General features: G+C 62.2%; 1 protein-coding gene across 1 annotated transcript in view; it reads left to right on the top strand.

The window, feature by feature from the left end:
* Positions 1 to 5314: 5314 nt before the first annotated feature.
* The window catches only part of TRAF2 (TNF receptor associated factor 2), a 14230-nt gene continuing 5509 nt past the window's right edge, over positions 5315 to 14035 (top strand). Inside the window, exons 1-6 of the mRNA XM_011369967.2 lie at positions 5315 to 5533; positions 6039 to 6117; positions 6553 to 6651; positions 10917 to 11078; positions 12108 to 12179; positions 14022 to 14033. Coding sequence (XP_011368269.1) covers positions 5346 to 5533; positions 6039 to 6117; positions 6553 to 6651; positions 10917 to 11078; positions 12108 to 12179; positions 14022 to 14033 — 612 coding nt within the window. The 5' untranslated portion in view covers positions 5315 to 5345. The remainder of the gene's footprint in view (positions 5534 to 6038; positions 6118 to 6552; positions 6652 to 10916; positions 11079 to 12107; positions 12180 to 14021; positions 14034 to 14035) is intronic.

The raw sequence follows: 14035 nt of genomic DNA, 5'->3' as shown, positions 1-14035 counted from the left end.
GGCACAGCGCGCAGCGGCCACTGTCACCTGCGAGGACTGTGGGGTATAGTGATTCAGTCTTAAGTGGAGGTCCCAGCCAGCTCGAAGTCAGTGCTCAAGTTTGTTTTAAACAGCTTTATTGCAGCATGAGTGACACACCGCAGAATTTACTGGCAGTTGAACTTTAAACGAGCAAAAAGCCTCAGAGTCCTTTGTGAAGCCTTTTGCTGGCCGCAGAGGCCGTCATGTCAGCGGAGGCGTCTGCATCCTGGAGCAGCTGCCTCCAGCCCCTGGCCCGCCCTCTCCCCCCTTGGTCCCTTCGCTGGCTCTCAGGCTCCCAAAGGCACGCTCTCTGACCTGGGACTCTGGCCCGCTGGTCCCTTTGCCTGGGACAACCCTGCAGGCACCTCCTGACACGCAAGGCTGTGCCCCCCACGTGTCCTTCCTGTGTCCTCCTGCGTCCCAGACCCGTGTCACCCAAGGCTGTGTTGCCTTAGCCTGTGGCCTGCATCAGTGGTAACGCCTGTCTCCTCAGCACCACGCGTGGTCCATGGCGGGAGCCTGGAAGCCTTCGTTCGGGTGACAGTGACTAGAGTGGCGGCCACGTGCATGCCTTCTGCCTGCCGCAGGGATGCGGGAAGCGGGGGCTTTCAGCTGGGATCCCCCGCCTTAGAGTTTCTCGGCTTACCGATGAAATGAGCCCGAATGTCACACCTCTGGGGACCTGATGGAGCACATCGTTTCCACGATGGCTGTCATTTGGGGTGAGAGCCCAGGGTGTACAGTGACCGCTGGTTGCCGGAGGAAGCATTTTCTCCAGGAAGAACAAGGCCTTTTCGCCTTGCGTTTTGAGAGTTGGGTTTGGGCCCCCTCTCTGGCAGTGCAAGACGCCAGCCTGCCAAGCCGCCCCCAGCAGTCGGTGTGCTGGCCGAGGGTGGCCTGGCAGGTCGGCTTCCACACGGGACATCGCGATCGTGTACAGGGACAGGCAGGGAGGAAAATTAGAAAAGGTTACCCACAGGTCCCACAAGTTATGCCAAAAATAGGGCGCACTTTTTGCCTGTCGTCGAGTCTGGGCCTGTGCTCAAGGCCCCTGTCCGCCCTGTGCTGAGCCCTCCCAGTGGACACTTGGTGGCCCACCCTCCCCAGAGGGGCAGAGCCTGGGTGGGGCAGACGCAGGCTCAGCAGAAGCTGTCCCAGAGTCTGAGCTGAGGTGTGCCCAGCTGTGAGCAGGAGCAGGGCCCAGACCATGTTCCCTGTGGGGCCCGATGGGGCGGAGATGGATTTGGGGCAGAGGGTCTCGTGGGCTGCCTGTGATTTAGGGAAGAGAGTGCATAGCAGGGGTGGAGGAGAGCGCGGAGTAGCGGGCTGACTCAGGTGAAAGGAATGGCTGGCGTGGGTTCCAGGAGTGAGGTGCCCCGCTGTGGAGAGGGTGGGGCACGGTGGGGAAGGGCTGGATCCATGGGTGTCGGAGTCAGTTGCCAGGTCTGGGAGCCTGGGGAGCAGGGAATGTGCCCGTGCATCCTCTGCGTAGGCCTGAACACCCCCGTCCCTGCCTCCTGGCACTTATATTGTAGAGGGAACAGGCCCACGGTCCCAAGGAGCAGAGAGCAGGTGAGGTCGTGAGCTGTGCCGTCATGGGAGGGAGGCCTCCCTGGTGCGGTGCGGTTTCAGTGCGGCTGTCGGGGAAGGCCTCGCTGACCAGCAGAGGACGTTGGGCTGGTGGGGTGGGCACCCGCAGGTTGAGCTGGGGAAGCCTTGGGAGTCTTAGGGAGGCAGCTGAGTCCCAGGTGCCTGTTAAGGGCCCCTCCGGCTGCCAGAAGGGCCTGCAGAGGCTGGGACAGCGAGATGGTGGCCAGGTTCTGGATGTTTGTGGAAGGTGGGGCCGCGGGTTTACTCAGGTGCTGGGGGTGAAGGGTTGGGAGAGCAGAGTCTGAGAATTTGGCTGGAACACCTGCAGGGGGCGTGCGTCCGGCCCCGGACACCTGCACTCAGAGGCCAGGGACATGGCAGAGGGGAGCAGAGTGGTCTTCTGAGTCACGTGAGATGAGGCTGAGACCTTAAAGCAGGGCTCCCCAGCCCCCAGGCCATGGACTGGTACTGGTAGGTGGCCTGTTAGGAGCCGGGTTGCACAGCAGGAGGGGAGCGGTGGGTGAGTGAGGGACGTTTCATCTGTACCTCCCTAGCGCCAGCATCACCGCCTCAGCTCCACCTCATCGTCAGGTGTTAGATTCTCACAGGAACACTGGTCCCTGGTGCCACACAGGTCAGAGACCGCTGCCTTAAAGGGACAGAATTGCTGCATCATAATTAATGAACCTGTTCCTGTTGATGACGCCAGTTGTTAATGAGAAGCTGGATGCATGGGTCGATTGCTTGGGTGACCACAGGCTCACAGTGTGGGTTGGAAGGGCCCTCCCTGACCACGCGCGCTGGTGACGCTCGGTGTGAGCAGTGGGCGAGTGTTCTGGGGGCACCAGGCTACTATTTGGCGTCACGCTGAGCTGGAGGGAAGGTGAGAAGTGTAAAGTTATACTTTGAGCGTGTATTTCCCTGGGAACCTCATACTCGTGGGTGAAGTTCTTGAATGTCTAATGGGCTCGTCACGCGGCACGTGTGAAACGCGTCATGGAACCCTAGCAGTGTACAAAACAGGGGTACCTGTTAGTGGGGCTGTGAATTTGCAAAATTCAGCCCCTGGCATTTGGGGACGTGATAGGGTGGGGCTCCCTGTTGAATGGTGGCATGGTGTCCCTGCCGGCAGCTGGTGCTCCGACGTCTGATTTGATGTCACTTTGGGCAGCACTGGGTGGTCGTAACAATACAGCACACACTTCTGAGAATTATTTACTGACACCACTAACCCACGCTCACGTAGCAGGTCGCACACCGGCTCCCGAACTCGGACATACGCCCGAGTGACAGCGCGTGGAAGAGATGCACAAGGCAAGGGGCGGGGAGGGGGCGCGGGTGCCCTCCCCTCTCCAGCTTCCACCCTCCCTGCACCATGGCGTGCTCACCAACCCAGAAGCTCGCTGAACCCCATCCTCTTCACGGGAGTTCCATTGTGAAGGTTGATTGATCACGTCATTGACTACTGGTGATTAAGGCACCGCAGCCTGCAGAGGGGTGAGGGTGGTGGCGAAAGAGCTTATGAATGACAAGAGACACTCCTGTCCCCGTCACTCAGGAAATCCCAGGGGTTTTGGGAGCTCTGTGCCAGGAACTGAGAAAAAAGACCAAGTATTTAATCACAATATCACACCCCCAAAGTAGCTACTGTCCCAGTTTCTGTCACCACAGCATAGTGTTCCCTGTCTTTGGTGCCACAGAACTGGAATTATTCCAGAGACACTCCTGTCTGCTGGCAGAAGTGCCCTCTGACAAGGCGCCAGTCTGCCGCTGGAAGTTCGTGCACGCACGTGTGGAGGCGTTCGGGGGATGAAGCCAGTGGGTCGGGTGGCTCGTCCGCACGCCCGCAGGAGTCAGTGCAGAGAGATAGTTTGTGGTTTGTTTTTCACCAGCTTACCTGAGAGAGTCAGGGTTTGGGGCCTAAATCGGAAGCTTGGAAGGACCAGTCGGACATGGTGGTTTTGGGTTGCAGTGCTCTGGCACCTGACCCCTCTCAGCTACTCCCCTGAGGACGGAAGCCGTCCTCGGCCGTGTCTGTGCAGCTGACCGCAGAGGGTGGGCGGGGAGCCCCAAGCCCCGTGTGACTTCGGACGCCGGAAGGTTCAGACGGGGTTTTCCTCCCAGGGGTGGACAAGCACAGTGGGGCCGCAGACCTGCCGCGCGATGGCTTTCAGACTGGCGGCTTCTGCGAGGCGCAGCGCGTTTGGGCGTTTGCGCTGCTGTCCGTTTCAGTCCTTGCAGGGAAAGTGCGTGTGCGTGAGATTGGAGTGAAGCGTTGGTGGACCGGGGCGCGGGCAACCCCAGCGTGCGGCGTGGCCACCGGCGGGCCTCACCATCCCGCCCCGTGGCCGGTGCCCTGCTGCTGGGTGAGCGCGGACTCCCGCTTTCCTGCGTGACTGCGAGGTCGCCGGGAGCAGACGGACAGAGGCAGACGCCCGGCCGAATGTCGGGCCTTTTCCTTTGCATCAGTCAGAAAGGACGTTGTTTTTGTGTCTAACAGGAGTAGATGTCACCGGATTCATAGCGTGGGCTCGTTCTGCCACAGACGGTGGTTAGATGGCCATGACCCGGGCCGGCCGTGGGGGTGGCACGCTGGCTGGGCGCTGCAGGGAGCTACTCAGCCAGACGTGCGCGGCGCAGTGGCCTCTGTCCTTCACTGCCCGCCCTCAGAGCCCTGGACGCCCCACGCTCTGTTATTTAACGTGAGAAGTATAGAGGAAAGTTTTTTCCTAAAAAACGTTTTATTTTATTTTATTTTTTTAGTGACATTTAAAAATTTCTCTGACGTAGTTTAGGATGGTAATTTTAAACCACGAATAGTTCGTGGACTCAGTTTGGTAGCAAGGCCAGACAGAAGTCAGAACGGAAAGCGCAGAGTCCTGCCCCGGACCGGCGTGCTCTTGCAGGCCCCTTGTCCAGGCGTGTGGGCGGCGGGGCAGGGGCTCTTGGGCACTTCTTCAGGGGCCAGAAAGCCACTTCCTGTGGCTTTCTGAGAGTGTGGATGTTGAATAGCGAGCCCCACGCAAGGTCTCTGAGTGCTGTGGGAACCCCCCCCAGTCGCCGGCCCTGATGGCCTCGCCTCAGCAGCCTTGCCAAAGCCTAGTGGACGGCACAGAGTGGCTCTAAAGGGAGGACACGGGATGGTGGATGGGGAGCAGAGTGGTGGCACCAGGCCGGCGTGGGAGACACTGCTGGATGGTGTGGCCACCTCCTGGGCCCTGCAGGCTGATTTGTAAGACCTACTGTAAAAGCCATCACCATTGTAGGACCCTCAAGGACGACTGAGGACAGCTGGTCACTAGTGTTGGCAATAAGGTCGCATCCTCTGTGCTAAGACGCAGGCACACACTCCGTCCATGGGTCACAGCAAGTGGGCTGAGGGTGGAAGCCTGGACTGATGATCTTGAGGACAGCCGGCTGGTCCGGGGCCTGTGGGGTGGATGTGCGGGTGCCAGGCGTGTGGGTGGGCAGGTCACCACTCTGCCGAGCCTTGGTTTCCATGTTTGTGACAGGAAGTTGGACGAGGATCATCTCCAGGGCTCCCCAGAGCGCCCAAACCCTGCTGCTCAGGTTCTTGACTACGATCAGCCTGACGGCCCAGACCCCTCCCCCGTGGCTAGGCAGGGGCCGCTGTCCCCGGAGGACCACTCTGGAGTCGGGGCGCCTCGCGGGACCTGCCGTGACGCCCTGTGTTCTTCCTTAGGGCTTGGTGGTGCGCGGGGGGCGCGGCTCTCATGGCTGCGGCCAGTGTGACCCCTCCCAGCTCCCTAGATGTGCTGCAGCCCGGCTTCTCGAAGACCGTCCTGGGCACCAAGCTGGAGGACAAGTACCTGTGCTCGGCCTGTAAGAACGTCTTGCGCAGGCCCTTCCAGGCGCAGTGTGGCCACCGCTACTGCTCCTTCTGTCTGAGCAGCATCCTGAGGTACGGCGGGCGGGCGGGCAGGCTTGGCTTTTGGGCCATGCTGGCCAGGGAGGTGACTCCGGGCAGGCGCGCATCCACGGGCGATGGGCTCCGAAACCCTGGCAGAGGAGAGCATGAAGTCAGTAACCTGAAACGTGGCATGCCGTTCTGGGGGTGCGGGGTGCAGTGGAGTATTCACCGTCCAAGGTGGTTTGTGTCCGCATGCACACTGGACGGGGCCATGCACACCGCTGGGCGCGCTGCTCCAGGACATACCCGTGCTGAGCGGGCCGGCGGGAGGTGGGACGAGCCAGCACCACGTTCCGGGTCCCAGGGTCCAGCGCCTTGTTCACAGTGGGGGTGATCGTGGTCGCGGGAGCAGATCGTTTTGCCCGTTGTACATGCTCTGACTGTCACGTCGTTGACGTGCACTTGTCGCTGACTTGGGGACGGGTGGCAAGGGTCGAGCAGGCGCGTCGCGTGTGCTTGGCACCGGGTTCACGCAGGCCTCCCCTCTCCCCGCCAGCTCCGGGCCCCAGAACTGCGCTGCCTGCGTGCACGAGGGCATATACGAGGACGGCGTTTCTATTTTAGAGAGCAGCTCGGTGAGTTGGGAGCCTTGTCACTAAAAACGTCAAACAGAAAATGTTTCTGCGTTTCCTCTGATAACACCGATGGCAGGTTGGGGGTTCCCCAGTCCCCCGGGCCTTGATGGGTGCCGGTCGTGGCCTATTAGGAACCGGACCACACAGCAGGAGGTGAGCAGTGGGTGAGCGAGCGAAACTTTGTATCTGCAGCCGCTCCCCAGCGCCACCTCAGATCACTGGGCACTGGATTCTCACGGGAGCATCGGTCCCTGGTGCCACAAAGGTTGGGGACCGCCACTTTAGCAGCTAGAAAGCCTGGCCGCTGCGGCGACGTCTGGAGTTTGGACTGGTCCAGAGGCCCTGAGAGCCACTGTCTGGAGTCGGGCGTGCAGGGGCGGTGGGGCGCAGGCTTACCCGCGGGGCGCAGGCTCACCGCGGGTGCTCTCTCCCCAGGCTTTCCCAGACAATGCTGCCCGCAGGGAGGTGGAGAGCCTGCCGGCCGTCTGCCCCAACCACGGCTGCACCTGGAAGGGGACCCTCAAAGAGTACGAGGTAGGGCCTCCTCGCGAGGGCACGGCCTCACCAGGGCGCAGCCCCGCCTGTCTGCGCGAGGGGGTGCGGCCGCTGCTTACTGCACGTCCACCTACACTCTCGGGCTACACTGTCGGGCCGTGCCATGGAGGCGGCCGCAGGGGCGCTGCCTCTCAGTGCTCCGGCTTCCCAGTCTGTCGGATGGGGCCACGGCGTGGCAGCAGTGTGCGCCAGCCCAAGAGTGCCACTGCAGCACGTCCCCAAACACACAGGACACCAGCTCGCTTTCTTGGTGGGGTCTTTCTATCGTGTCTTCAGAGAAAGCACTTTCTTATTTTGAATTGTGTGGACGTTAGAGGTTGCAGAAGGCATGTGCACACGTGTCCTGTGGTCCCACAGAGGCACCTGGCCAGGGGCAGCGTCAGTGGCGGGTGTGTGTGTCTCCTCCGCGGCCTGTCTCTGCCAGGCAAGGCTGGCTCGTGTCCGTGCCTTGGCACAGTGGGGTCCGTGTGGTGGGCACCTGGCTGCCAGCGCTCGTCCAGTGGTCTGGTCATCACCTGGCCTTAACAGATGCCTTCTAGAAACTGATGTCGCAGACGGTTATTGGCCATGGAGGTTGACAGTGGCCAAGTCCACCAGCACACGAAGGGACAGGTGAGACGTGTCGTATCCAGCATGGGACGTCATTGAGCCTTTAAGTGGGAAGGCAGTCCTGACAGGCAGCAGCAAGGACGGATCTGGGGGAGTGTGCTCGGCCGCAGCAAGACAGGGCTTATAGGACCCCATCCTATGAGGGCCCAGAGGAGGCAGACTCAGACAGGAAGTGGGGTGGTGGCGGTCAGGGGCTGGGGAGGGGGTTGTGGTCAGTGGCGCAGAGCGACAGGTCGGGCTCAGCGAGGAGAGGCCATGGTGCCGCCCAGTGCAGCCTCAGCCGGTGGGGCGGGGGCTGCGTGTGGCGCCCTGGCGCGCTCGCGCCCAGCGCTGCCCAGGCTAGTGCCGCGCTTCAGTGGCAGGGGCAAGGGGAGGGCCCTGGCCAGCGTGCCGCCACCTGCACGCAGAACTGACTTGACGACTTGGGGCTCTGCCGTGTCCTGCCCGTGGGCAGCTTGGCTGTGTCTGCGGCAGATGACTGCACTTGAGGGGCCTGCAGGTGCCGCCGCTCTGAGTGCCCCATGTCCTTCCATGGGCCGGGCCCTGTCCCCCTGGAGGCCGGCACACTGCCCCTGCGCAGGCAGCGATGCTGTGCTGGACCCGCAGCCATGCGGCCTGGCTGTCCAGAGAGCGAGCCTCAGGTCAGGGTCTCTCCGGGGAGGGCAGGCCATGTGGGGACTGCCTCTTGAGGGGACTGAGAACCCCGGGGACAGGTGGACCAGCCCCCGCTTCTGTTTCCTCTGAGGTGTCTGCTGTCCCCAGGCCTGGGGTGCAGGAGGCGGTTTTGAGGGCCTCTAGCCAAGGGCAGGGACTGCAGCCAGCCCTGGGTCTTCACCTTGGCCGGCAGGCATACAAGCTGGAAAGTCCCTGGCTGCCCCAAACTCTGGAAAGTCCCCGAGAGCTGGGCTTGGTCATGTGGGAGGGCGGTGCTGCTCTGGGACACTCGCTGGCCGTGGCTGGTGGGGAGCACCACTAGCTGGGCACACAGGTGCCGCCACCTCTGCCCGAGGGGGCTCTGCTCCCCCTTCGCCCTGGGGCAGCTCAGAGTCCGGCTGGCTCGTGAGACGCTGACGTGGCCATTTGTTGAAAGTGTGGGAAGGTGGGGAGTCCCGTTTGGCCTTTGGACACGTTTTACCTCTGCCATTACGTTATTTCCTGAGAACTGTGATTTAAAACTCCAGTTGTGTTCAGAGGTGTTTGTGGAGCGCCTGCCGAGTGCTCACCATGGAGCGCTGAGCTGCACACCCCCACCCTGCGGCTGCTCCGGGAGTGTGGGGGACAGTCGGACCTCCGGGGCGGGGCCTCGAGAGGATACCAGCTGGAGGGGAGACAGCTGGGAGGCCCAGCCAGGCGGTGGGAGCCCCCCTCCCCCACAACATTCAGTTGCAGCCCTGGCTGAGTGGACACCAATTTCTCTGAAGCGGGCATGTCTCTCTGAAGGTCTCCCAGCAGTTGGCACCCGATGGAGCCTGTTGTGGCTCGTGAAGGTGGCATGTGGGGCTGGCGCAGGCCCACATCGCCTGGGGACTTCCCCTGGCTGAGAGCACACTCCACAGTGGCCCTGAAACGTGGGCGGCAGCTTCTGTGCCACGTGCCAGATCTTTGCTGAGGGCCCTTTGGCCTGGGAGGATTGGTAGTTCCTGCTCAGTGTGATCCAGGCCCAGGTCTGCCAGTGACCTTGGGGAAGGTGGGCCGTGCGAGGCTGCTCCCTGGGGAGCCAGATCCCAGTCTGCGCTGCTGCAGCGTCGGGGTCGCCAGGGAGGTTTGCTGCGAGTTCAGTGTGTGATCTGCGGGTGTTCAGGCGGGAGGCCCGGGGACAGGGGTGCCTGCCCTGGGAGGCATGTGCCGTGGGGTCCTGTGAGAGACGTGGGTGCCGCCAGTCACTCCATCTGAAGTCCCTACACCACGGCTGCCAGTGGGTGCCACTCGTGTTGCGTCTGTGGAGGTCACCTGTTGCTTTTGCTCACTCCCGAATGGCGAGCTTCGGCCCAAGCAGGCACGCAGTCGCCAGGGATGGAGACGCGGCCCGTGTGTGGGGACGCACCTGTGACGCTGTGGGGCCACGGACCAGTTCGTCTGGGGTCTCCTCCTGCCTGACCTCTCACGACCCTGCTCTCCAGGCAGGCCCTGAGCTGCCCCAGTCCCCACAGCAGAGCTGGCCTCCCCTGGCAGGCTCCCTTCCTCCGCATCATCCCAATCAGCACGTGAGACCAGCCCCGGTGTGTTCAGTGTGGAACGTAACATCGTGCTCAGTGAAAGAAGCCAGTCACAGAAGGACAAATCCCGTGGGACCCCACTCACGGTGGTCCCCAAGGGAGACAGATCCACAGAGACAGGAAGTAGGCGGTGGGGCCAGGGCCAGGGGAGGGTCTGGTTGTGAGAGTTTAATGGGGACAGAGTTCCCATTTGGGAAGATGAGGAAGTCCTGGAGGTGATGGTGGTGGTGGCCACACACAGTGTGACTGTGCCGGATGCCACCGAGCTCTGCGCTCACCCCGGTGGGGATGGTCCATTTCATGTGTATTTTACCATAATTAAAAAGAAAGAAGCATATTTGCAGCTCCTGGTTCTCTGCCTCCCACACCCTTCTCTGTTCCCCTCACAGCAAACTAGAGTTGCCTACGGTTTCTGTCCAGCCTGCGGCCGCTAAGCCAGAGCTCTGCAGGGCTGGGCGGGGACTGGGGCTGACCTGGCCTCGCAGGAGTCTGGTTCTGGGGCAGATCCACTTGGCTTCGGGCACAGGCCAGGCCCCACCCTTTCTCACCTCCCCGCCTCTCCTCTGAGCCCTCCTTGAGGCCCGCGGTCCCAGGTCCCGTCCCAGTGCCCCGCTGCTCAGAGCCGTGGATGTCTCTGCCTCGGCTCGCTCATGGCAAAGCGGCAGCCTGAGGCTGGGCTGGATCCAGGCCGGACTCTTGAACCCTGGACCTGAGCCTGTCCTCCCACTGCCTCCTTCCAGGCAGCGCCTTGGCTTTTCCTGGGATCCTCCCAGGCCTGGCCTTGCTGGCCTATTCCGGGACACTGTCACCCTGAGGGCCCTAGGCTGGGACCCCGCCTCCTTAGGCTGCACCTCGGGGCCTCCCGGCCACATTTCTGGCACTAGCCATCAGCTCTGGGAGGGTGGAGCTCGCCGGCTCTCAGCGAGGGTGTGGGCGTGAGTGGCTGGGCTCTGTCAGTGTCTTCTCTGCCTCTCTGGCCCCTGTGGCCTGTTCTCATAGCGTATCTGCTGTCATTCCTCTGCCTGTCCTGACTGGCACCCAGCCGGCTCCGTTGCTCCCTCTCTGGGTGCTCTCCCTTTGCTCCTGCTTTTCTGCACCCTGTCCCTTGTCCCACTCTCCGCAGCCCCTATCACTGGCCAGGGTGCCTGTGGTCCCCGAACGTCATTTGGAGCAATCCTCTCAGTGTCCCCGTGGGTCAGGTGCAGGGAGGGACGTCTTGGGGGTGTGAGTAGGCTACCGCCAGCTGAAGTTGGTCCTGATCTCTGACCCTTGCCGGCACTGTAGGGTTGACATGGGGTCCCAGTGGTCCAGCACCAACACCAGAGCCTCAGCCACGTGGCCATCTGCAAAGATGGCACAGTGTGGCCGCCCACAGTGTCCTGCCATGTGCTCTGTTGACACTGTTCTCTCTGCTGCCAGAGCTACCATGAAGGACACTGCCCGTTCATGCTGACCGAGTGTCCGGCGTGTAAAGGCCTGGTCCGCCTCAGCGAGAGGGACCGCCACGCGGAGCGCGAGTGCCCGGAGAGGAGCCTCAGCTGCCAGCACTGCGGGGCGCCCTGCTGCCGGGCCAGCGTGGAGGTGAGGCGGCTGCGGGCGCGTCGGTGCCAGCATGGCGGTGGCCGTCACCGTGGCAGCTGAGCGTGGTGTCCTGCCGCCTGTCCCCAGTGCCTCGGCCCTTCTTGTGCAGCCCCGTGGTGGGAGGTTCTCGGTGCGAACTAGGTGTGAAGTGAAAGCCCAAGTCATTTCGAGAAGCTGTTTTATTTGAGAAAAGTTCACACACAGGGAAGGGCTACTGAGGTCACATCACTCTCACTCGATTGTGTCAGTGTCACCGCAGGCCAGGCTGCTTCCGGCTTCCCCGGACTGTTTCTAAACAAATCTCAAAAATTCTTCCAAATGCGTTTCTGAAGGGCGGGGCGGGCGCCTCTGTTTGCACAGAGCTGTCTGTTCCTGCCGTGTCTGGACAGTGACGTGTTCACGGGCACTCGTGCCCTCTGTGTCTGAAGCATCCGTCACATTAGTTTATTGGCAGCAGGACCCAGATGGTCCTGCCTGCATTTCACTGATGCACCTGCAAGCGTTCGTCGATTAAACGGTTCTCTGTGGGTGTTTCTTTTTCTTGGCCATTCATCGAAGAGGCTGGCCATTCCGCCTTGGCCGATCGCATCCCCAGGGTGTCTTTAACGTGTTCCTCTGTCCCCTCTTCCTGTAGACTGTTAGGTTTAGAGGGCTGTTTGGGGCCAGACTACAGTGGGGCCCTGTGGCGTCTCATCAGGGTCTCAGAGATGTTCCAGCTGCTCACAGGCCAGGCACAGAGTCACGCCAGCCTCGTGCCTGGGTCAGAGCGGCATCTTCCATCTCTCCGGCCCGTCTCAGGGCCTCCAGCAGGGGTGCCCTCCTCCTGCCCTGGAGGCCCCCAGATGAGATGCTGAGATCAATGAGAGTCCCCTGGGTGTTTGTGGGGTGCCAGTGTTCCCCACCTTTCTGGGGTGGAGGTCTGGGGGAACCACGGGCCCCAGGATGCCGGGGACAGTGACGCCAGGCCCAGTCCATGGGCCTGGCACACCCCAGTGCCGCACACGACGCTCCTGACCGCTTCTCTTTAAGGCGCACCACGAAGTCTGCCCCAGGTTCCCCGTGACGTGTGACGACTGCGGCAGCAGGATCCCCCGCGAGGACGTGAGTTGTGTCCTGGTGCCTCTGAGTCCTGCCGGGCCGGGCGGCAGCCTTGGCATGCGGGGCCTGTGCGCACATGGTCGGCTATGACTCGAGGCCCAGGGGAGGAGCAACGGCCTGTGCGGGGTCGCAGGCGGGTGGGGGCGGGGGTCACGTGGGATGTCACGTGAGGCGAGTGTCGGGTCACGTGGGGGTCAATGGGGGGGTTCAGGTTACAGAGGGTTGAGTGTGGGGTCACGTGGGGGTGTCACGGCGGGGAGAGTGTTGGAGGCCACCTATGGGTCACTTTTTTATTCAGCTTTTGGTGATGGGAACAGTCAAGCCTGGGCAGAGGTAGAGCGTGCGCAGTGAGACCCAGACTGGACTGTTCTTTAGGTTCAAGGGCATAGGTCGCCTGCCCCCCACTTCTGCAGGTTCGAGGGTAGGCGGCAGGAGCCCCAGCTCTGCGGGCTCCCACTTGACCGTTCCAGTTCAGGCTTTTACTCCCACGCTACAGCTTCTTGCCTAGGAGAAGCTGGTGACATCAGCGCACTGGGTCACAGGGTACCCCACAGCCTGCGATAGCCTCGTGACACGGCACCAGGGTCACCGCCGACCACACTCGCAGTGCGTGGCGATTAGTTTTCTTTCCCGCTCCTCCTGCCGTTGGAGGACGCGCAGGCTGCCGTGGCTTCGCCTTGCGAAGTCGTTTCTGAGTCGACAAGCTGCCGGGTCTGTGTTGCCTCAAGCTTATTCGTTTCTCTCGGCTCCTGAGTTTTTCAGATTGTTCTTGAGAAGAAAGTTGTCTTGTACTTTTTTAAAATGGTCACATGGCTGCAAAGGGAGCCCTAGGAGAAGGGAGCCTTCTGAGAAGCCAGGGAGGAAAGCACGTGCTCTGCCAGAGCACAGACCCGCTCTGCCCCGGTGGTTCAGAAGCCACCCCATCTGCAGAGGGTTCCCGGGCCCGCACCTGCCAGCGGAGTGTGACGTCCGACCCTCGGGGTCTCGCCCTCTGGCGGTGGGGAGCGTCTCGGGTAGTTCTGAGCTGCTTTTTCAGGCCCCGAGCATGGCTGAGCGCTGCTCTGCTTGACGTCTGTCTGCATCTCTCTCGCGTTGGAGAGAGTCTGCGGCGCCTGTGTTTCTCGGGGCTTCCAGCCGTGCTCCCTCTGGGTTTGGAACTACGCCTTAGGGATTAGGTTGCAGTCGTCTGTCCTTGGCTTTGTTTAGTGGCGTTCGACTCGTTTCTGTGGTGGGGGCACCGTTCAGTTTCTGACCTTAATTCAGAGCTGGGTGTACCCTCCTCGTGTCACCCTGTGGCGTTTGGGGGACTGGTCTCACCTTCCAGGCCCCCGGTGGACGGCAGCAGAGGCCCCTTTAGGTCGTGCCCTGGCCACTTCCCTCCTGGAGGCGCTGCGTCCAGGTGCCGTGTGACTGTGCAGCCGCCTCTCTCTGGGCTCCGTGGGTCCTGGCGTTTTCCTGTGCCAGCACCGCTCTGGGCCATGTGGGTGTCCGGGCCCTGGTCCCAGCAGCCCCTCCTCATTCGCGGCTCGACTGCAGCCCAGGCTTCTGGCTCCAGGGCACCCCATGGGGCCTCTGACTGCACGCGGCCCGTGTGCTGTGCAGTGGAGATGGGGTCTCCACAGGCGTTCCGACATGTCGGCCCCCACGTCAGGCCCCCAGCCTGCCCCACCTCGGCCGTTGACCCTGCGGGCACGTGCGTGCCAGCCTGGGTGTGCGTGCCCGTGTGCCGCTGCGGCTGTGGGATGGGCTGCTGGGGTTCGGTCCAATGAGAGAGAAGAGGGCAGAGGGCCCGTGTGGGCCCCAGCCGGGCGGAGAGAGCGGCCTCCGTGACGCCACTCCTTCTAGTTCCAGGGCCACGC

The sequence above is a fragment of the Pteropus vampyrus genome, unplaced genomic scaffold, assembly GCF_000151845.1.
Source record: "Pteropus vampyrus isolate Shadow unplaced genomic scaffold, Pvam_2.0 Scaffold157, whole genome shotgun sequence".
Classification (NCBI taxonomy): domain Eukaryota; kingdom Metazoa; phylum Chordata; class Mammalia; order Chiroptera; family Pteropodidae; genus Pteropus; species Pteropus vampyrus.
The sequence above is the reverse complement of the archived record's forward strand: the minus strand, read 5'-3'. Positions and strand labels throughout refer to the sequence as shown.